The 22,515-nt window shown below is 47.0% G+C and overlaps 1 protein-coding gene across 2 annotated transcripts in view; it reads right to left on the reverse strand.

Annotated features, from left to right (window-relative positions):
- Positions 1 to 22,515, reverse strand: part of NPR3 (natriuretic peptide receptor 3) — a 119,217-nt gene that overhangs the window by 12,272 nt on the left and 84,430 nt on the right. For both annotated transcript variants that reach the window (XM_075587724.1, XM_075587713.1), the window contains exon 5: positions 6,560 to 6,654. In XM_075587724.1, coding sequence (XP_075443839.1) covers positions 6,560 to 6,654 — 95 coding nt within the window. The remainder of the gene's footprint in view (positions 1 to 6,559; positions 6,655 to 22,515) is intronic.

Below are 22,515 nucleotides of genomic sequence, written 5' to 3' on the forward strand. Positions count from 1 at the left end.
GAAACAAATGCTCTAATTCTTGTTAAATTATCTGATGCCTACGAATGGTTTTTAGATTAAAGCTTTCAGGACAACAGAAGTCTCACTGCTCCTTTACATCTTCATATAATGCACAGCATCAGTAAAATACTTCCCTTCCCTCATACATAGACTAGGGCAAGGTTGACTGCATCACATTATTTGAAATATGTTTGGGTACTGTGCGATTGTTTTACTGGGCTTTGACATGCAATTTCTATCGATAGTGTCAGTAAGGAAGACATAACCATGCCAATAAAGAAGGTAATGCAGTTGAAACTGTCTTGTGTACACTGTTCTTTCTAGGCATACAGAAACTTAGCAATTGTTTAGTTTGCTAAGCAAACTCTGGTCTTTTAAGTTTGGCTAGTATTTGAAATGTTGAATTTCATTAAAGAAATGGGTGAGTGATGGTGGGGCCACTGAAATATTGCAGTCCTGAATAAACTAGCACAACTTCTGCTTGTTTAAGGCGGACTGCTTACAAATAATGACAGATACCTCTGAACACATCAGCCAGTAGGTGTCTCCATAAAGTCATTATTTCACCGACTATAACTTTTTTTGCAGAAGAATTCAGCTTGGTGGGTCCACACACACAGTGATCAGCATATTCAAAACCTACGTCTCTCACTTGGCACTACAGTATTCACTTAGATAGTGGCTGGCCAAAAGTTCAACAAATCAAAATAAATAATGCTCACATTTTCCTGTAAATCAAAAATATAGTGAATGTAATTGCTAAATATGACACTAGATTTTATTATTCTAAGTTCTGTTTGTGGCTTATTTTACTAAATTGTGGTTGGAACATGTGTAAATTGTGGTAGGAACATGTACATGGTTAACACAGAAGCATACTGTGCTACCAAAGTGTGACTGATTCTTAAGTAATCATAATTTAATGATAATATTTCAGAATTGGATTTCATTTCGTGAAAATGAAGAGAAGACATGGATTGTTCACATATTTGTTTTTTACACATTTTACCCATAAGATTGTCAATTATGTGGAAACACTCACACACAGCCTTGCTAACTTGCTTCGGTTTATCAAAACTTGCACCGATTTCAATACAATAAAACTTGCTTATTGCTCAAGCTAACTCCTTATAGGGATTTCGGTCTATGTCTGGTCGAATTATACTATTTCAAATCCATGTAGGAAACAATTTTACGGAGACATAAATCTTGTTCCAAAAATGTAAAATGTGTTCTGTTTTGGAATTCATGGGCAAAAGTGAGCCAAGCACAGTAGAAGGCTAATTTCCACTGTGGGTCAATCAAGACATGTCCAGGATATGTGTCAATAAGTTTGCAATTGAGCACGCCATTAAATCTTAGTAACTTCAATTTTAGGATTGTCAGAACTTGCTAAGCATTGCTTATGCAATAAAATATGCACCTATGCCTACAGATTGTGCACGAGTTACTGCATTCCGCACCGTTGCTGGGTGACCGCAAACGCACAGGTGCCAGGGGATGATCAATTGGGGGGGGTGGGGTCCGGTCCGGAAGCATAGACCCCCCAGAGCGATGTCACGGCAGGCATGGCCTCCGGAGTCGCGGCTTTTTGATTGTTCAGCCATGTCTTCAGAGACAGTGAGTAGTGCTACATCTGAACAACATATGAAATATCACGCTACAACCATCACAAACAAAATATTAACTTAAAGCAGCAGTCCTGTCTTCTTGCCGTTTTCTTTTTCTTTTGCCTGAACCAAGAGTCCCACGAACCTGATACCCCAACCTCTGGGGACCCCCTGGTACCCAAGCAACAAGCAGTGTTTTCCAAAATGGCCATGGGGTCAGGTTCAATCCAATGGAAATTTGCCAATAGAAGTTGCAACATCATCCGGAGATGACACTGCAACTTTTTATTCCTGAACCCATCATTTTGTGTGTCATAACCAGCACAAAAAAAAACCTACACATATCTTGGAAACAGGGAAATCCCTGGAGGTCGGGGGAGCACAGATCTGCTTACTGTACATGAACTGGTTTAAAAAAACAAAACTGATAATAGTAATTTTGAGGAACATTGCTGTTTTAAGTCTTGACCCTTAATGCTAATAAGAACTTGCCCAAACCCATAATCCTATATGCAGGACAGTAGTATACTATACAGTATAGGGTTATCCGACAGAAGGAGATTTCATGACTGATTTAAACATAGGCGATATATAGAGCAAGATGGCTATTCAGTAAACTGCAACAGTGGCATTAACGCCAGCCCGGGTTAGGTGATAAAAATGTGCAATATTTGTTGTCGATAGCCCAATACCGCCAGGTATCAGAGTCTAGTAGCAAATGAATAGTGAATTAGTCATTATTTCTTCATTTGCATGCTTATACGCAATACTATTCTTAAAGGTCTATGTATTTAAACAATGCATCTGCATGCGCATGAGCAATCTTAGCGTTAGTTTTAGACCACACTTATCGCCGCAATATTGCTGAGTAATTTAGGGGTTATACCTTTTAACTACAGGAGTAATAATAACTATTTTTTCTTACCATTAATGCACAGGGATAGCAAAACAGTACTGGGCCCCACAATGTGTTGCCATGGGATCGTGACGTCACAGATAGTATATAAGGGGTGGAGAAAGTTTGAGAAGGTAGCTCCACGAGAAAAAGAGTAGAGGAGTCTCGGGGAGGAGAGAAAGAGATGTTCATAATACAATAGTACAGACTAGGCCTCCTTCTACTTTATTATGTTGTGGCTAGGGACAGTACCCTGGCTAAGTTAAGAACCCAGAAAATTAAGGGAGTCCAATATAAGATACGAAGTATGAAAAAGGCATGTCACAGAGGACCTTTATAACGAGGACACCAGGGTGTCGGCGGATTGGCTATAACTGCGGATCTGCATTAACAGTCCAGGGAAGTGGCAGTTCCCGGAGCAACAAAAGGTATTGGCGTCACTTGTGTAGGACCCGCTGGATTTTTCAAAATGTCTAGCACTACTGGGATAATACAGAGGAGTATCCCGAACAGAAAAGGAGGGGGTCCCGGGTCTCAGAATCGTTAAGCAACCAAGAGATATACCTCCCTCTGAGCGTTAACAGTGGGTATTCATGGAATAATAATAATTTGTTCTTGTATAGCACTGCTAGTTTTAAGTGGTGCTTCACAGAGACATTTTGCAGACCCCGTCCCGTAGAGCTTACAATCTGTTTTTCGTGCCTGAGGCACAGGGAGATAAAGTGACTTGCCCAAGGTCACAAGGAGCCGACACCAGGAATTGAACCAAGTTCTCTGTGGCTTTAGTCACTGAGCCGCTCCTTCTCCCAATGCACCTAAAGCATCAATAACAATAAATAAAGAAACCGTTCAACGCTGTTTGAAGTGTGGTGTCCGGTTCTCGTGCAAGGGGATCTGAATAAAAGACTGTTGTATGACAAAAGTTCCTGGTGACCAGTATTCTACAACCTTGCTACCTCATTGCCCAGCCCCCTGAATCCAGCCCCTCACTCACGGTAACCCATACAGAGTAGCCATATATAACTAACCGATGGCATCGCCCTAGAAGCCGGGCAGGGAGGGTTACAGGCTTATTTGCATATTTCGTATTGGGAATTGGGTTGCGATATTCAATCTAATTTGCATACTGCTAGCGATAAAAATAAGTGTGAAATGTGCATTAATCAGCGCTAGCGGTGCAGTTGTGCGTTTGTGTGTGAGATATCCGCACAGGGTTACAGATTTAAGGAGAGGCACAAATTCATATTTTTTTTAATCTGCGTTGTTTTGAAGCATTGTTTTTGTAAATCCAAAACCAATCAAGTTCTGGCAAAACCAAAATGTTTAGATGATGCAGGGAGATAAAAGGTGTAAAACAGACAGTGAATCCCTGCGCTTCTCCCTTTGGGATAGCAATAAATGGGGATAAAAAAAAAAAAAAAATATATATATATATATATATATATATATATATAAAAATATATATATATTGTGATGTCTCAGCCCCAGCGTCGGATCTTTTGTCCAGATCAAAGGCAGGAAACACTGTACTTTCTAAGCAGGGGTTTATTTACAGGGTACAAAGCAGGTACAGGGTTAACTCATAACACAAAACAGAAAACAGAAACAAAAGACCTAACTCCTTCCAGGAGTACTGACTAATACTGCTTAGTCCCTAACTAATCATAGGAGAACTAAATTCTTTCCCCACTTTACCCAGTGTACCTGCAGCAGGTCTCCTTTCAGTCTCTCACAGGGCTGTCTGTGTGTGTCTTCAGATCAGTCTAGCAGCAGCGTCTCTCACCCTCTCTGTATAACTCTCAACAGTGTGTGTCTGGCAGCATGGGGGGGGGGGAGGGGATCTCTCTATCACTTCCTGACTATACAGGCTAGGCTAATTAGCTCATTAACTCGCAGCTGAACAGACCTTTCCAGGAGGATTAACTATATGAGAGCAGTAAAGTCCCACAACTGCCCCATTCTAGCCCTTAGAGGGCAGTGACGGCATCACAATATATATATATATATATATATATATATATATATATAAAAATATATATATATATATATATATATATATAGTGTGTGTGTGAAAATCTATAAGATAAAGGATTATATATTTGTTTTACATTTTCTGTTGGGCGATTATATATTTGAGATAAAAGGTGTGTGGGGCCACGCTTCAAGATTTGAAATATGTTTTTTTTTTCTCTCTCTCTCTCTCACCCGTTTGTATCCAAAACGAACACATATGGGAGTTTGTGGATATTAAGACAGAATGGAACAAGGAAAAAAGCTAACAAATACATGGAGCACATTTATAATGGTGTTGTTACACAAACATGTGCGAGCACGCATTCCCTGTTTATCTGTTTTGTCTCTAACAAGAGCAAGACAAGGTCTCTGTCTACATAAAGTAAGGCGGCGCTTATAGTGTCGGCGACAGCGACGTCGCGTCAAAACAAGTGTATTGCCGCCATCACATGCGCTTATATTAGGCGCGACGCAACGGCTTAGTCTCGATCGCTGGTAGTCACTTAAATGTAATTTTTCCAGTGACCGCAGCGTGACGTCAGCGTCGCCGGCGACGGCACTATAATTGTGGACTAAGAGAATAAATCAGATTGTTTGAGTAGAAGATCACACTGCCAAGATGTAAACATAAATGTGCTATACTGCATCATAACACATTGTTCTAAAAACAAGTCAAAATGCGAAATCCTTTTCTACTAGCCACATCAATTACGCATATTGGGAAACAGCACGTCCCCACCAGGATAGTTATACAGCATGTCACCACTAGGATAGTTATACAGCACGTCCCCACCAGGATAGTTATACAGCACGTCACCACCAGGATAGTTATAAAGCACGTCACCACCAGGGTAGTTATACAGCACGTCACCACCAGGGTAGTTATACAGCACGTCACCACCAGGGTAGTTATACAGCACGTCACCACCAGGGTAGTTATACAGCACGTCACCACCAGGATAGTTATACAGCACGTCACCACCAGGATAGTTATACAGCACGTCACCACCAGGATAGCTTTACAGCACGTCACCACCAGGATAGTTATACAGCACGTCACCACCAGGATAATTATAAAGAACGTCACCACCAGGATAGTTATACAGCACGTCACCACCAGGATAGTTATACAGCACATCACCACCAGGATAGTTATACAGCACGTCACCACCAGGATAGTTATACAGCACGTCACCACCAGGATAGCTATACAGCACGTCACCACCAGGATAGCTATACAGGACGTCACCACCAGGATAGTTATACAGCACGTTCCCACCAGGATAGTTATACAGCACGTCACCACCAGGATAGTTATACAGCACGTCACCACCAGGATAGTTATATAGCACGTCACCACCAGGATAGTTATACAGCACGTCCCCACCAGGATAGTTATACAGCACGTCACCACCAGGATAGTTATACAGCACGTCACCACCAGGATAGTTATACAGCACGTCCCCATCAGGATAGTTATACAGCACGTCCCCACCAGGATAGTTATACAGCACGTCACCACCAGGATAATTATACAGAACGTCACCACCAGGATAGTTATACAGCACGTCACCACCAGGATAATTATACAGAACGTCACCACCAGGATAGTTATACAGCACGTCACCACCAGGATAGTTATACAGCACGTCACCACCAGGATAGTTATACAGCACGTCACCACCAGGATAGTTATACAGCACGTCACCACCAGGTTAGTTATACAGCACGTCACCACCAGGATAGTTATACAGCACGTCACCACCAGTGTAGTTATACAGCACGTCACCACCAGTGTAGTTATACAGCACGTCACCACCAGGATAGTTATACAGCAAGTCACCACAAGGATAGTTATACAGCACGTCACCACCAGGATAGTTATACAGCACGTCACCACCAGGATAGTTATAGGTTAGCTGTTTTAGAAAAATTTTACTCCAGATTTGAAACAGTTAGTGGTCATGCAGACATGGAGTTAATGTTCTGTGGAAGGAAGCTCAGCCAGAACAATCATTCGAGGGAAAAGGTTTCACCTTACCTCCTGTGTACCTGCTTCTGGGTCCGTCATAGCAATCACTGAGAAATCCCCGTATCGGTCTCCATTGGCATCTATGGACACCTGCCCTGCTATGCCTAGAGAATGGCATGTGAGGAATTAGAACATTAATTAGTTCAAATACCTCCCAGTCCAAGTAAAATAAAAGAGTGAGTCGACAGATTTTTACAGACCAATACAACAGGAAATCTCATCAGTCTCCAACATTTTTGTTGGCGTGCCAAAAGAAATTGTAATTTCATCTTAGTGTCTGCATTCCTAAATTCTGAACATTGCTCCCTTTTCATAAAAAAAAAAAATTAAAAATATGTGATCCTGTATTGGGGATATTATAAAAAAAAAAAAAGTATGCAGTTCATTTGAAATTAAGAATATGAATATATGATGTTAAAATCGCATTAGGGCTAACCGGAGCCAACTTCATCCCATGGACATATCTTCTTACCTCTGCTACATTATCTCCACAAATCTCCATGCAATCACATTAAATTCACATGTTCGCTACATTTACTGGTTAAAATATGTTAACATTGGACCATGTCCTTTTTAGCATAATTGCCTTTGAATTTTTGTTCTCATAATAATAATCATTTTTATTTTATTTTCGCCACACGGTTCCTTTTCTTAGTTTCCTTTCTTTCAACACGTTGAGCGGAAGAATTTGAGCGCCATTAAACTCATTGTGCTCCTTTGAAAAGAATGAACTTTGCATCACTTGAGTTGCGGCCAGGGTATCCTTCTGGCTGCACCCTGGGTGTCGACTCAGTTACATGTGATACGGAGACGGAGTACAATCAGCATTTTGTCAAAACATGGTGAGCAAAATATGTGTTGCCAGAGATTCACTTGTTTAACCCTTTAAGTGTGAAATCTTCAGCATTGAATGAATACCTAAAGCGCCCCCATAATTTAAAAAAAAAGCAGTAAAGTTAATTCTGCAGGACTGCCTAATGAAAAAGAAAGGTTACTTTTAGAGTGATCACACATTCCAGTTTAGCAAGACAGTCCCTGATTTCCATTAAACATCTTGGTCATTTTTCGAAATCGTTTAAATGTCCCGTATTTTTTTTTTTTTTTTTTTTTAACTTTGCCCTGTTTGCACTCACTTAAAACCGTAAAAATAGACACTGCATGGTTTTTATGTGATCGATCATATCTAAGATTAAAAATGTTAAATATGTTGTTGTACTCTTAAGTAATAATCCCCAAAGAACAGGGCATTACTGGCCAATAATGACCTGGCTGGAAGAGTTGAAAGACCGAGGTGAAGCCCCTGTTCTGAGGGGATTATTACTATTATAGGCTAAATGTAGGCTTTTTCATAAAATAATAGACACTTTTGTAAAGATATATAACTCGGAACTACGCTGATGCACCTGTGTAGGAAAAAGAAGTAAAGTAGCAAATGAGAGGGGAGAGAGGTGGGGGGGGGGGGAGGAGAAAGATGGGTGGAGGAGAAAGGTGGGGGGGGGGGGTGGAGGAGAAAGGTGGGGTGGAGGAGAAAGGTGGGGGGGGTGGAGGAGAAAGGTGGGGGGGGGGGGTGGAGGAGAAAGGTGGGGGGGGGGGGTGGAGGAGAAAGGTGGGGGGGGGGGGTGGAGGAGAAAGGTGGGGGGGTGGAGGAGAAAGGTGGGGGGGGGGTGGAGGAGAAAGGTGGGGGGGGGGTGGAGGAGAAAGGTGGGGGGGGGGTGGAGGAGAAAGGTGGGGGGGGAGGTGGAGGAGAAAGGTGGGGGGGGTGGAGGAGAAAGGTGGGGGGGGGGGTGGAGGAGAAAGGTGGGGGGGGGGGGTGGAGGAGAAAGGTGGGGGGGGGGGGGGGGTTGAGGAGAAAGGTGGGGGGGGGTGGAGGAGAAAGGTGCGGGGGGGGTGGAGGAGAAAGGTGGGGGGTGGGTGGAGGAGAAAGGTGGGGGGGGGTGGAGGAGAAAGGTGGGGGGGTGTAGGAGAAAGGTGGGGGGGGGGGGTGGAGGAGAAAGGTGGGGTGGGGGGGGGGTGGAGGAGAAAGGTGGGGGGGGGTGGAGGAGAAAGGTGGGGGGGGTGGAGGAGAAAGGTGGGGGGGGGGTGGAGGAGAAAGGTGGGGGGGGGGTGGAGGAGAAAGGTGGGGGGGGTGGAGGAGAAAGGTGGGGGGGGTGGAGGAGAAAGGTGGGGGGGGGGGGTGGAGGAGAAAGGTGGAGGAGAAAGGTGGGGGGGGTGGAGGAGAAAGGTGGGGGGGGGGTGGAGGAGAAAGGTGGGGGGGGGGTGGAGGAGAAAGGTGGGGGGGGGGTGAAGGAGAAAGGTGGGGGGGGTGGAGGAGAAAGGTGGGAGGGTGGAGGAGAAAGGTGGGGGGGGGGAGAAGAGAGAGAGGTGAGGGGGGAGAAGAGAGAGAGGTGACTGGGGGAGAAGAGAGAGAGGTGAGGGGGGAAGAAGAGAGAGAGGTGAGGGGGGGAGAAAAGAGAGAGGTGAGGGGGGGAGAAAAGAGAGAGGTGAGGGGGGGAGAAAAGAGAGAGGTGAGGGGGGGAGAAGAGAGAGAGGTGAGGGGGGAGAAGAGAGAGAGGTGAGGGGGGGAGAAGAGAGAGAGGTGAGGGGGGGAGAAGAGAGAAAGGTGAGGGGGGAGAAGAGAGAGAGGTGAGGGGGGAGAAGAGCGAGAGAGATGAGGGGTGGGAGAAGAGAGAGGTGAGGGGGCGAGGGAAAAGGAGAGAGGCAAGGGTGGGGGAGAAGAGATAGGTGAGGGGGGATTGAGAGAGGTGGAGGAGGGGAGAAGAGAGAGGAGGGGGGAGCGAGGTGAGGGGGGAGCGAGGTGAGGGGGTGGGAGGAGAGAGATGAGGGGTGGGAGGAGAGAGATGAGGGGGTGGGAGGAGAGAGAGGTGAGGGGGATAGAAAGAGGTGGAGGAGGGGGGGAAGAGAGAGAGGTGGAAGAGGGGGGGAAGAGAGAGAGGTAGAGGGGGGGAAGAGAGAGAGGTGGAGGGGGGGGAAGAGAGAGAGGTGGAGGGGGGGGAAGAGAGAGAGGTGGAGGGGGGGGGAAGAGAGAGAGGTGGAGGGGGGGGGGAAGAGAGAGAGGTGGAGGGGGGGGGGAAGAGAGAGAGGTGGAGGGGGGGGGGAAGAGAGAGAGGTGGAGGGGGGGGGAAGAGAGAGAGGTGGAGGGGGGGGGAAGAGAGAGAGGTGGAGGGGGGGGGGAGAGAGAGAGGTGGAGGGGGGGGGAAGAGAGAGAGGTGGAGGGGGGGGAAGAGAGAGAGGTGGAGGGGGGGAAGAGAGAGAGGTGGAGGGGGGGAAGAGAGAGAGGTGGAGGGGGGGAGAGAGAGGTGGAGGGGGGGGAGAGAGAGGGGGAGGGGGGGGAGAGAGAGGTGGAGGGGGGGGAAGAGAGAGGTGGAGGGGGGGGGGGAGAGAGGTGGAGGGGGGGAGAGAGGTGGAGGGGGGGAGAGAGAGGTGGAGGGGGGGAGAGAGAGGTGGAGGGGGGAGAGAGAGAGGTGGAGGGGGGAGAGAGGTGGAGGGGGGGAGAGAGGTGGAGGGGGGGAGAGAGGTGGAGGGGGGGAGAGAGGTGGAGGGGGGGGGGGAGAGGTGTAGGGGGGGAGAGAGGTGGAGGGGGGGAGAGAGGTGGAGGGGGGGAGAGAGGTGGAGGGGGGGTGAGAGAGGTGGAGGGGGGGAGAGAGGTGGAGGGGGGGGAGAGAGGTGGAGGGGGGAGAGAGAGGTGGAGGGGGGAGCGAGAGGTGGAGGGGGGGAGGGAGAGTTGGAGGGGGGAGGGAGAGGTGGAGAGGGGGAGAGAGAGGTGGAGGGGGGAGAGAGAGGTGGAGGGGGGGGATGAGCGAGAGGTGGAGGGAGGGGGAAGAGAGAGAGGTGGAGGGAGGGGGAAGAGAGAGAGGTGGAGGGAGGGGGAAGAGAGAGAGGTGGAGGGAGGGGGAAGAGAGAGAGGTGGAGGGAGGGGGAAGAGAGAGAGGTGGAGGGAGGGGGAAGAGAGAGAGGTGGAGGGGGGGGGAGAGGGACAGGTGGAGGGAGGGGGAAGAGAGAGAGGTGGAGGGGGGGGGGGAGAGAGAGAGGTGGAGGGGGGGGGGGAAGAGGGACAGGTGGAGGAGGGGGAAGAGAGAGAGGTGGATGGGGGGGAAGAGAGAGAGGTGGATGGGGGGAAGAGAGAGAGAGGTGAGGGGGGAGAGAGGTGAGGGGGGAGAGAGGTGAGGGGGGGAGAGAGGTGAGGGGGGGAGAGAGGTGAGGGGGGAGAGAGAGGTGAGGGGGGAGAGAGGTGAGGGGGGGAGAGAGGTGAGGGGGGAGAGAGAGGTGAGGGGGGAGGAGGTGAGGGGGGGAGGAGTTGAGGGGGGAAAGGGATGAGGGGGGAGAAGTGCGGGGGGGGGAGAAGTGCGGGGTGGAGAAGTGGGTGAGGGGGAGAATGGGAAGATTAGTTGGATAGTGATTTTAACTACAAACTAAAAAACAGATAAAAATTACCTTAGCAGAAGCTATGAAAGTGGTGGAAGAAATATTACTTTGTTGCAAGTAACAAAGTTGAAACAAAGGGGTTAACCGGCGCCAAAGAGGGTAAATACCAGTCCTGTTGTGACAGTCCAAATACAGTCCTTGGGATGATGAATGGTGATGATTCTCACCTCAGCAGTGCATATGTGAAAAAAGAGAAAGAGAAATAATAGTGCAGTAAATCAACACAGGGGGGGGGGGGGGGGTGATCACAGATATTGACAAAAAACAACAAACAAGACATACAAACATATAACACTAGCACGGCCTAAATATTAATAAAAAGCATATTTATTGATGTGGAAATGTGCATAAACCGCATCCGGAGGGGTAAAATTGCAACCCTACTCACAAAATGCTGGAAAGGTACAGGCAGATCTGCTGTATGCAGCTGGGCTCTCAAGATGGCGACCGGAGCACTTGTGCTGGCGTCCACACGTGACTAGGAAGCCAGGCAGATGACTCAGATGACGAGGCCTCTGGGCGGACGTGACGTCACCCCCGTTGTGTATTCTCCACCGGCTCACAGGACTCCAGTCCTCCAGTCCTCATCAGCAGCCGCAATATCGCCGTACCTCGGTTCAAAACACTAGTTGGAGACTGCAGAGTTTCTCCTTTGGAACTGCAGACTTCACCACACTGGAACACTCTAAAAACTTGAAACTTCCCTAGGGAAAACACTAGTTGGAGACTAGGGAAGTCCCTAGGGAAGTTTCAAGTTTTTAGAGTGTTCCAGTGTGGTGAAGTCTGCAGTTCCAAAGGAGAAACTCTGCAGTCTCCAACTAGTGTTTTGAACCGAGGTACGGCGATATTGCGGCTGCTGATGAGGACTGGAGGACTGGAGTCCTGTGAGCCGGTGGAGAATACACAACGGGGGTGACGTCACGTCCGCCCAGAGGCCTCGTCATCTGAGTCATCTGCCTGGCTTCCTAGTCACGTGTGGACGCCAGCACAAGTGCTCCGGTCGCCATCTTGAGAGCCCAGCTGCATACAGCAGATCTGCCTGTACCTTTCCAGCATTTTGTGAGTAGGGTTGCAATTTTACCCCTCCGGATGCGGTTTATGCACATTTCCACATCAATAAATATGCTTTTTATTAATATTTAGGCCGTGCTAGTGTTATATGTTTGTATGTCTTGTTTGTTGTTTTTTGTCAATATCTGTGATCACCCCCCCCCCCCCCCTGTGTTGATTTACTGCACTATTATTTCTCTTTCTCTTTTTTCACATATGCACTGCTGAGGTGAGAATCATCACCATTCATCATCCCAAGGACTGTATTTGGACTGTCACAACAGGACTGGTATTTACCCTCTTTGGCGCCGGTTAACCCCTTTGTTTCATCTGTTTCCCTGACTGGTTGTACCACCAGTCATTCACCTGGCTGCCTGAACATTTATTCATTAGTATCCCTAGCGCTGTTTTGCACCTATTCCTTTTTTCTGTGAAGTAACAAAGTTACTATTTGGGACCCTCCAGCTTCTGACAGCACTAGCAGCTGTGAGAGAGAGCCTGCATGTGCTGCGAGAGAGCCTGCATGTGCTGTGAGAGAGCCTGCATGTGCTGTGAGAGAGCCTGCATGTACTGTGTGCGAGAGCCTGCATGTGCTGTGTGCGAGAGCCTGCATGTGCTGTGAGAGAGCCTCCATGTGCTGTGAGAGAGCCTGCATGTGCTGTGTGAGAGCCTGCATGTGCTGTGTGCGAGAGCCTGCATGTGCTGTGTGAGAGAGCCGGCATGTGCTGTGTGAGAGAGCCGGCATGTGCTGTGTGAGAGAGCCGGCATGTGCTGTGTGAGAGAGCCTGCATGTGCTGTGTGAGAGCCTGCATGTGCTGTGTGAGAGAGCCGGCATGTGCTGTGAGAGAGAGCCTGCATGTGCTGTGTGCGAGAGCCTGCATGTGCTGTGTGAGAGAGCCGGCATGTGCTGTGTGAGAGAGCCGGCATGTGCTGTGAGAGAGCCTGCATGTGCTGTGAGAGCCTGAATGTGCTGTGAGAGCCTGCGTGTGCTGTGAGAGAGCCTGCGTGTGCTGTGAGAGAGCCTGCATGTGCTGTGAGAGAGAGCCTGCATGTGCTGTGAGAGAGAGCCTGCATGTGCTGTGAGAGAGAGCCTGCAAGTGCTGTGAGAGAGCATGCATGTGCTGTGTGAGAGAGCCTGCATGTGCTGTGTGAGAGAGCCTGCAGGTGCTGTGAGAGCCTGCATGTGCTGTGAGAGGAACGGAGATGCCGCACTCCCCCTGCATCTCTGAAAGGTGACTTGGCAAGTTGCCAAAAAATGCCTGCCATTACTGAATGAATAATGCCCGGAATTCTAATCAATCAGAGAGCAGGGATTTCAGTAATGCCCGGAATTTTACTGCTTTAGCCTATAATTACCGATAGCTATATGCAATACTGTAATGCATTAATGCACTATACTGTGAGTGCTGTGTGCCGCCTGGTGACATTCTGAGAGTCCTGTTATCGGAGGGTGCTAGGTGGGGGAAGGATGGTGTGTTGAGAAGATGTTGGTATGAATAAAGAGAACAACATGAGATAACATTGAGTTTGATACATAAATGCGGACAATATTAGACAAACACTATTACAATATTTATTTTTAAGTGATGTCATTTGTTTTTAGATATAATTTTTTTTATTGCATCCCGGTGTCTACTTTTGAAAATCTGGTCACCCTAGGTTTACTTCATAGAGCTGAAAAGGGTATTTTGGAAGGTGACATTGACCAAAAAAATAATAATTCTGTTTTTCTAACGATTGCACCTTTAACTCTGGAGCGACCTGCAACCTACAGATGTCTAATGCATGCCAGTCCCTGCCAGCTCAGAAAGGGTTTAAAGCAGAGTAACAAAAAAGGTATATTAAAGTTAGGATTTTTTTTTATTGGAGTGTCCTCAGACCATATCTTGCTTTTTGGTGTATATCATATCATCTCATTCATTCCCTGATGACATCAATGTTAAACAAGCACAGATGAAGCCAGCGTTATTGGCACCCGGGGGCGCTGCCGTGGGACATACACAATGCATGGGCAGGAGAAGCCAGCATTGTTTTGAGCAGGGGGGGCGAGGCTATCGAGCTATTTCACCAGACGGAGCACGTCGCAGGTTGCAGGTTGCAATAATGCTTCATCTGTAGATTGAAACCATGAGCGAACGAGTGGGTGAGAAATCCAATAGTCTCATTCTTGCCTGATTACGTTTACCACCGACTCCCATTCTAAAGAAATGCTACGGTACAACACTAGCCTATAAAGACCCCTAATGTATACTCTAGGAAAATGTGCCAGCATGTGAGCTTTTCCAAAAACAAAATGTTTGGAGGCAAAAAAAAAAAAATACATCCAACCTTATACTTAAAAGTAATAACATATTTTGCACCAAAGCCACTGGAACAAATGAAGTATGAATCATCTGACTTGATTTCTCCGCATTTCACATGTGCTACTTGACACTTTCAGGAAGGGTGTACAGTATGGAAAAAAATTTTTTTTATCTCAAAATGTCTACATTACAACAAGGAAATCAGATGTGCTTGTTTTCTTAACTTTAGATGCGCATAAGGGAGTGAAATATTCAAAACTTTCCCAAATTAAAAAAAATATATTAGTATTAGAAGGCCAAAAGAAGTTAGATTACAAATGTTGTTTAGTGGCCAACATTTTGAGAGGTTAAAAGTAGACATGTTTCTACCCATTCTCTATGATTTGTGATGTATTGAAGTATGAAGTAATTGGCATTTACAATCTTAGAAACAAAAGCAAAAGACGGAAGCACACCTGTACCCGAGGACGTGGACCATCACACAAGGGTGCTGCACTAAACGTGAGTCCTTGAGATACATCTCTCTCATTATTCATTACACTATACAAGGTTTATATGTGTCTGGACACTTTATTGTGGGTAAACCTTACTACAGTGCCAAGTGGGATCCTGCCAGTTGAATGGATATGAGCTATTTCATTATTTGATACCGGAAAGGTACTCCAGCTAAGGATTCTTATCTCTTCTTTTCTCATCAGAAGACACTTGATCATGTGTTAAGAGCATTCCACAATGTGTTTGTAAGCAATGTTAAAAACAGTCTGTTAAAATAACTCCTGCAATTTTATTTGTATCATCTCCTCAAAAATCGGGATGCAACGGGAAAAGGGAGTAAAGGAACGTCAACTATAGCGTAGTATTCCTGGACTATATTATTAAGAGGGATGCTTTATACAGTCACATGTATCAGGAATATACCAAGCCTTCAGATACTCTGCCAGAGTCCCCAGACTCTTCACATACAGTAGAAGAGAGAGAGATGGAGAACACAGAAAAGTGGGATACTCTTTTTAAACCTTTTCCGGTAGCGCCTCCATTTTGAGGAGAAGATTTGATATTTGGACTTACGGAGGCGTCTGGAGAGCACGGCACCAGTCCAAGGGAGTTACATTTGCTTCTACCACGTTCGGGACAGTTATTATATTGTAGAACTTTTCAGACAGTATGTTCTATTTTTATTATCACAGTGTTGTTTAGAAATCAGAAGCGTTCCTTCATTCCTGTTCACAATTTTTGTACCGTGTTTGCCAACGCAAGTAATCTTTCACCTGCTTGTGAAAGATAAGAGGTTTCATCCAGGACCAGGTGATTTCCAGTGCTTGAAAGTGTCTTGTGGAAAAGCACAGTTTTCTAAGAGTGCGCCTGAATGCGTATGAAAGAATGTATTTGCAGATTATTTTATTCTCATATTGTCACTCCTTTAGTTGTCTCGGTTGTGGAGGGAGAGAGAAAGAGAGATATAGAGCAAGAGAGATAGAAAGAGAGATATAGAGCAAGAGAGATAGAGAGCGAGAGAAAGAGAGATAGAGAGAGAGAGAACACATTTCCCCATGTCTCACCACAAGTTCAATAGGTTAACCAGTGTCTTTGATCTCTCTCTCACTCCCATATTATTTAGGTAAAATGGGGATTTCTTTTTGAGAAATATATATCAGGGCTAGCAAGGATCTCACTGCTGGGGCCCTGTAGGTCTCCTTAGTACTGAAGGACTAATAATTTATTTATAGTAGTTGATTAGGGTTTAAAAATGTATTAATGTTATTGATTTTTGGTTCATGTATATTAACCATGAGAATTCCATGGCTGACAAGCCCCCATGGGGTGTAATGCTCGGTGATGCTAGAGTAGTGTCTGTATTTCCTCCTTATCCCTTTGAGGGTTAACTGATGATATCCCTTTGAGGGTTAACTGATGATGGAACAAAAGAGGACGAGTCCACCTCCATTAATATTAAAAGACTGTTGATATTTTTTGGTGTGAAGTTATGTTTATTGCTGGGGGGTTGTGTATTGTGTGAACAAGGGGCCTGCAAGGCATTTATTTGCAATTCATTATAGCCCCGTTGCTGCCATATGGTACAGTAATGACTATTGTTACATTACCTTATGGTAGCATGCAGATGGAGCCAGATTTACTGTCCCAGGAGGTGTGGCATAAAAAGCAAAAAAGCGACTCTAGGGACAGTAAAAGCTGCTGCTTTCGGGGGGTCCGTTCTTCCAAATGTCTGCCCGCCCTCCCCCACAGAGAGATTTCATGCTACGGTGAGGATTCTGTGGTTTCCATCTGGCAGCACAAACAGATGGACAGAGCCAGGACAAGTGGGGGACCGTATGGCCATGCTGGAGGTTCGGCCCATCCAAAAGTTGGGCCCAAATTCTGCTTCGAGCCGTTAGGGCCTCCATGTGCAACGGTGTCCCAGCTCTCCTTATGCTGCAGGGCCCTCTATTGCCAGGCCCCCTTCCACCCACCACTCCAGGTTCATATGTCCGGTCGCCAGAATCCGACCTACCCAGAAGCTGGGCCGAACTTCTGCATCTGGCCGTGGGGCCCCAGCTATCCTCTACCGTGGGACACTTCATGAGTGGAGGCCTCCCCCCAAGCTAACATTCTTACAGAGTGGGAAGAGTGAGGGGAGGGGAGTGTGAGAGCAAGAAGGGGAGAGAAACAGAGGGAGAGAGTAGTGAGAGGGGAGTGAGAAAGAGAAAGGGGGAGGGGGGAAGCAAGGGCATGTGTAAGAGAGAAGGAGGAGTGGAGGAGAGTGTAAGAGAAAGACAGGGGGGCGGGGGGTTGTAGGGCTGGCGACAAGGAGGCCCATGTGTAAACTCTTGTCCTTGGTCCCAAGAAAGCTGTCGGCAGCCCTGACCGCGAACAGTTAAGTTAGTCTGGCTACATCTGTACTTTTTACTTGCATGTAATTTTTTTGCTTAAATGAGGAATATGCGACTGTGACTACTGAGGATCGAATCCCTTATCACAAATACACACATGCAAATTAGGCAGGGTTGCCACCACTCCGGGTTTCACCCAGAGACTACGGATTTTGGCCTCGTATCTCCGGGCTATGGTTTTACCTGGTAAACCTCCGGGTGGCGGCAACCCTGGGTGGCAGAGACACGCATGCTCCGGTATCATCCCCCTGCACCTGTACTCAATATGGGCGGTCGGCGTCTAATGGTGGCGCGTTGCCAAGCCAACAGAAACGCAACAGCGTCACGTGATGCCCATTGCCATGACAACGAGACACTACGTGTCATCACAAGGTCACGTAGCGCAGTCACGTGACGCCTAGGCGTTCCGTTGTCATGGCAATTTGACGCCGTTTGACATCACAGTGTCCCGTTGGCATGGCAACGCAGCACCATGTGACGCCACGCAGCCATATTGAGAAGAGTTGCTGAGGGAAGATGCCGGGAAGACGCCACTGATAGATAAGCGCGGCAGTTCAAAAAAAAAAAAATGTCTCCGGGTTGGTCTTCAGTAGAACGTGGCAACCCTGAAATTAGGTCATTCTCACACGATTATTATGTATGCATATATCATTTTGGTGAATTGGGGTCTAAGTATCAAAGCACTTTTAGCTCAAAACCGTGGCATTTTTAACCTGTACCTATGTATCGAAGTACTTTGCTCCAATCTTGCCCCAGCTTACAACTTGGGGAGTGTCATTAGGAGTTGGGGAGGAGTTCCATGGTGCACAGATTATAATGAGCCGGCTCACATTCTGCGTCCCTGCGCACGCACCTTTTCTTTTTGTCCCCAAATGAAGGGGCGTCCATCCACAATTCTGCATCCATCAGATGTAAGAAGCTGTTCTCACATATGACGCACCTCTGCTCCAAAAACATACCTTTGCTGCTTTATTGGTTGTTAAATTGGTTAAAAAAAACGGTGCTATTTTTTTCCTAATGCCAAAATATTTTTGCTGATTAAACTAGCTTTAGTGAATAAAGGTTTAGGAATAGTCCCCAAACTATTTATAACTGAGTTAATAAACAGCCGCAAGGTCAAACTAAAGGCCACTGTAGTCACGCAAATGACCCAGTTAATGTAATGTTATGTACTTGGTGTCCCTTTCTCTGACCTTTTCTCATCCTGCCACTCATACCGTTAATTAAGGGGGCTCTTTATAAGTTGTTGTTTTGTTCGGTATTTAAGCTGTTCGGATGATTGCACCATGTAAAACAACTGAAGAGTACACACGAGTTTCTAGGGCAGGGGTGCTCAACTCCAGTCCTCAAGACCCACCAACAGGTCAGGTTTTAAGAATATTGCTGCTTCAGCACAGGTGGCTCAATCAGTCCCTGCTTCAGCACAGGTGGCTCAATTAGTCCCTGCTTCAGCACATGTCGCTCGTTCAGTCCCTGCTTCAGCACAGGTGGCTCAAAACAGGGATATCCTTAAAACCTGCCCTGTTGGTGGCCCTTTAGGACTGGAGTTGAGCCCCCCTGTTCTAGCACACAGTGGTGGCGTTACCTTAGCAAAATGAGCTTTCAGAAATGTCAGGCCTATTTTTCTTCTTGGCATGAAAATGAAAGTTAAATAACAACTCCCTTTGGTAATATAAACACACAATAAGCCAAGAGTCGCCCATCTGCTGCTAAGAAAATGAATGATATGTTACTTCAGCCACAGTACAGAGCAGGAAAACATCGCAATCTCCTAGCTATCTAACGGAAAATCGGATGTGAGAAGTGTAATGCTCTGCGTGTTTGGCTACGTTAGGTCTAGTCCCTCTAACGAGAATGAGTTCCTCAAGGTCATACAATATATGTTTTTAGTGAGGGATATTAATCTTTCAACATGAAAGCCCTTTAAAAGGACGGTGCTCAATAGTATGCATGTATGTCTATCTTTTTTTATATAGTGCCATCCAATTACATAGCGCTTTACAATACCCCACAAAAACAAACCTGTAAACAACTCAAAAATGTAATTAGCTTCTTTATACACTTGCAAGCATATTTAAAGAAAACCTTTTGCTGCTTTACATTTGATGGAAATGAAGAAATAAGATTTTGCTGTATTTTTTTAATGGGGGCTCTGAATAGACCAAGATTGGCCAATTGGGTTGCAGAGAAAATTCTCGGTGGGCCCTGAAGGTCTACACTGGACATCTTCCAGAATGACCAGGAGACTCCCATATATCTTGTGTAGAAATGCCAGATCTTTTATGGCAGTTTGTGTGTGAGTGCAGCTCCAAGGAGAATAAGTGTGCTGTGTGTATTGGTGCATGTATGTACAGTATATATGTATGTAACGGGTTTCCCCCCCCCCCCCCCCGATCGCAGATTATACTGTGGGAGCGGAGAAACATGCAACGTTACCATATGTGTGTGGTGCGGTACCTGTTGGTTCACAGGAGGGCTGAGCTTCCGCTAAGGGAGCCTGGGGCAATTACAATGCTATGGACAACAACTTACTCGGTACAGCGCCTCCACCTGCGATGGCTCCCACTATAGGGGGAGTGGTTCCTCGCAGGACAATACACAATAACCACGTACTACAGATTGGATAATAACTAATGCCTTTACTAACATGCACAGAGAACGGGTAACATCAACACATAGCAACAAGTATCCCTCGCTAAGAGTAACCTGACTACGGCGTCTCGCAGGACGCTAACGCTAACGCTAACTTGCACCACGGCGGGTGCCCACACTTTATGCGTCACGGCGGACGCTAACACCTTAAGCGCCACGGCGGACGCTAACACCATATGCGTCACGGCGGACGCTAACCTCTATCACAGAGTGATCCCACCCCGTGTCCAGTAAACCCAGCCCAATGTCTCGCACTCCCAATTCCTATACCAGTGTGTGTGTGTGACTGCGCAGCCACTATGTCTGGTGATAGGCCTAGTTGGTGCACGTGGGTTTGTAGGTTACCTGCCCGGGCTCCAGCCACGGGTGCTGCTATACCACTGGGGTTGGATCCGCCGGGATATCCTCCTACGCGTGGGGTGAATTCCGGCGTGGATATCACCGCAGCTCCGCACCGTCTGTACCTTGGCGAGGATCTGTCTGCTGCCAGCAGGCCGCAGTCACTGCTTGCTCGGCCTCCGTGAAGATAGTCCAGCTCTCTTTAAGGTTAGGGCTTGAGCCCAAGCCTCGTGGCGGGAAACACAGCGTCCGCTGGATCCCTAACTAGCGAATAGCTAATGGGGCAGGGTCCCTAACCTAGGGCCTGTCCCTACAACACTCAACTAGTGTGACTCAGGGCTATCTGGGGCCTAGGGGAATTACTGGCCTAGTGCAGAGAGTCACTGACGCCTGCACCCTACCTCCTTCCCCTAGCTGCTCTAGTCAGCAACTGCCAACGTGCTCTCTGCCCGCGAAATGTATCAATCTCTCCAGGGAGATTCTTCAGCCCTATTGGCTCCCTGGCGTCACGTGGGGCGCTGTTGCGGCTCATGGGACTTGTAGTCCTCTTCAAGAGCCTTCCCTGGTAGGCTAGTGCTTCGCGGGCTTTTGTTAGCTCCCTTCTGCGCAGGCGCGAGCTCCCTAGGGCTGCCTGACTGTTCCCTATCTGCTCCGGCACTCGCGCGACCCTCACTGCGTCCAGTGCCTTTCCTGCGCATGCGCGAGTGCTGTGGAATGGTGGCGCCCTAATCACCAGCCACCGGGACCCTAGCGACGCGACCGCGGCCTTAGCAACGGCCCGATCGCGTCCCCGGCAACCGGCCATAAGCAGGGGAAGACGCGCGGCTCCCTGCTCCAGCCCCCACCCTCGGAAGCAGCCGTCGCTATCTCGGCGGTGCACGTGACCATGCTGCGCAACCAGGAGGGGGTCTCTAGGGTAAGAGGGGTGACCTGGCTACATCTACATCTATATATATATATATATATATATATATATATATATATATATATATATATATATAGTCCTACAGAAGGGCCCAACAATCTTTTTCACCCTTTATCCCCTTAATACCCCAATCCCACAGTGGTGGGAGAAATATGGAGAAATGGTAGAATAGGGTTGGCATTTTGTCTTTGCAAGACTCTTCTCCACTCCTACCAATATCACACAAAACGGAGTGGTTGCAGCAAATTAACCTTCACCCACATTACATCTCACCATGTTTACAAATTAACTTTGAGCTAAATGTTTTAAAATAAACCACTCAAACATGCACTGTCACCGACTCATGTTGTTACTAGAAGGGATTGCACCTACTGTAGTGCCGACAAGTATTCTAAAGCCAATCTGGGGCAATCACCAACAAGACCCAGGTACATACTGGGTACATCCTGGGTACATGCTGGGTACATGCTGAAAACATGCTGAAAACATGCTGAAAACATGCTGGGTACATGCTACAACATTTCTGCAGACAGACTAATGGCCCATCGGATTAACAGCGGGGGTCCCTGGCAGTCCCATTCAAACTGACAGGGACCCCTGCTGTGTTAATCCGATGGGCCATTAGTCTCTGCAGAAATGTCACTGAAATGTTTGCAGCATGTACCCGGCCGGCTCTTGTTGGTTATAGCCCCAGATTTTCCAAGGCAAGTTTAAGGCAAGTGTTAGAATACTCGGCGCACCGGTACACAAATATGTGAAAAATACAGTGGAAAAAATGATTCCATTTTGCATCAGCAGTTGGGGATTCTAGGTAACTGGGGTGTATATTTGTAGAAATGCAGAATGCTGTATTAGCCCCATTGAAATCGGAGTGAAATGTGACAAAAGTTCTAAACTTTGGTGCCTACAAATCAAGGCCTACTGTCTGCAGAAATAGCACCAGATGTATTCAAGGAAATGCATCTCTTTGAAGGTACTGTACATGTAGTTGTTTTTCTTCCTATAACAAATCTGATGCACTGTTATGCACTGATTTTGCCCTTGTTTTGCAGCCGGGAGACTTTGAGAAATTGACCCTTTTATTGCTCTGTAGTGGAAAACGTGTGTCAATTCCCATCTTCACCAAAACACTCAACAACTCTAATAAGTCATTATGGTGTTAAAAAAAAAAAATCACAGAAGTGTTTTTTTTCATAACAACAGAAAAGGTATGTTTTCCATAAACCTCAAAATCAGTTGCAGGTTGGTTATCTAGAGATAATAAGTCCGCCATCCTCCTCCCTCCCCCCCCCCCCCCCATCCCCTTTTAACTGTTTACCCTAAAAATCTGGTAATCCTTCAAAGGAGGATGAGTGTATGGAACAATCGATGGATCCAATAAAGACT

Source organism: Ascaphus truei, chromosome 1 (genome assembly GCF_040206685.1).
Source record: "Ascaphus truei isolate aAscTru1 chromosome 1, aAscTru1.hap1, whole genome shotgun sequence".
Lineage (NCBI taxonomy): Eukaryota > Metazoa > Chordata > Amphibia > Anura > Ascaphidae > Ascaphus > Ascaphus truei.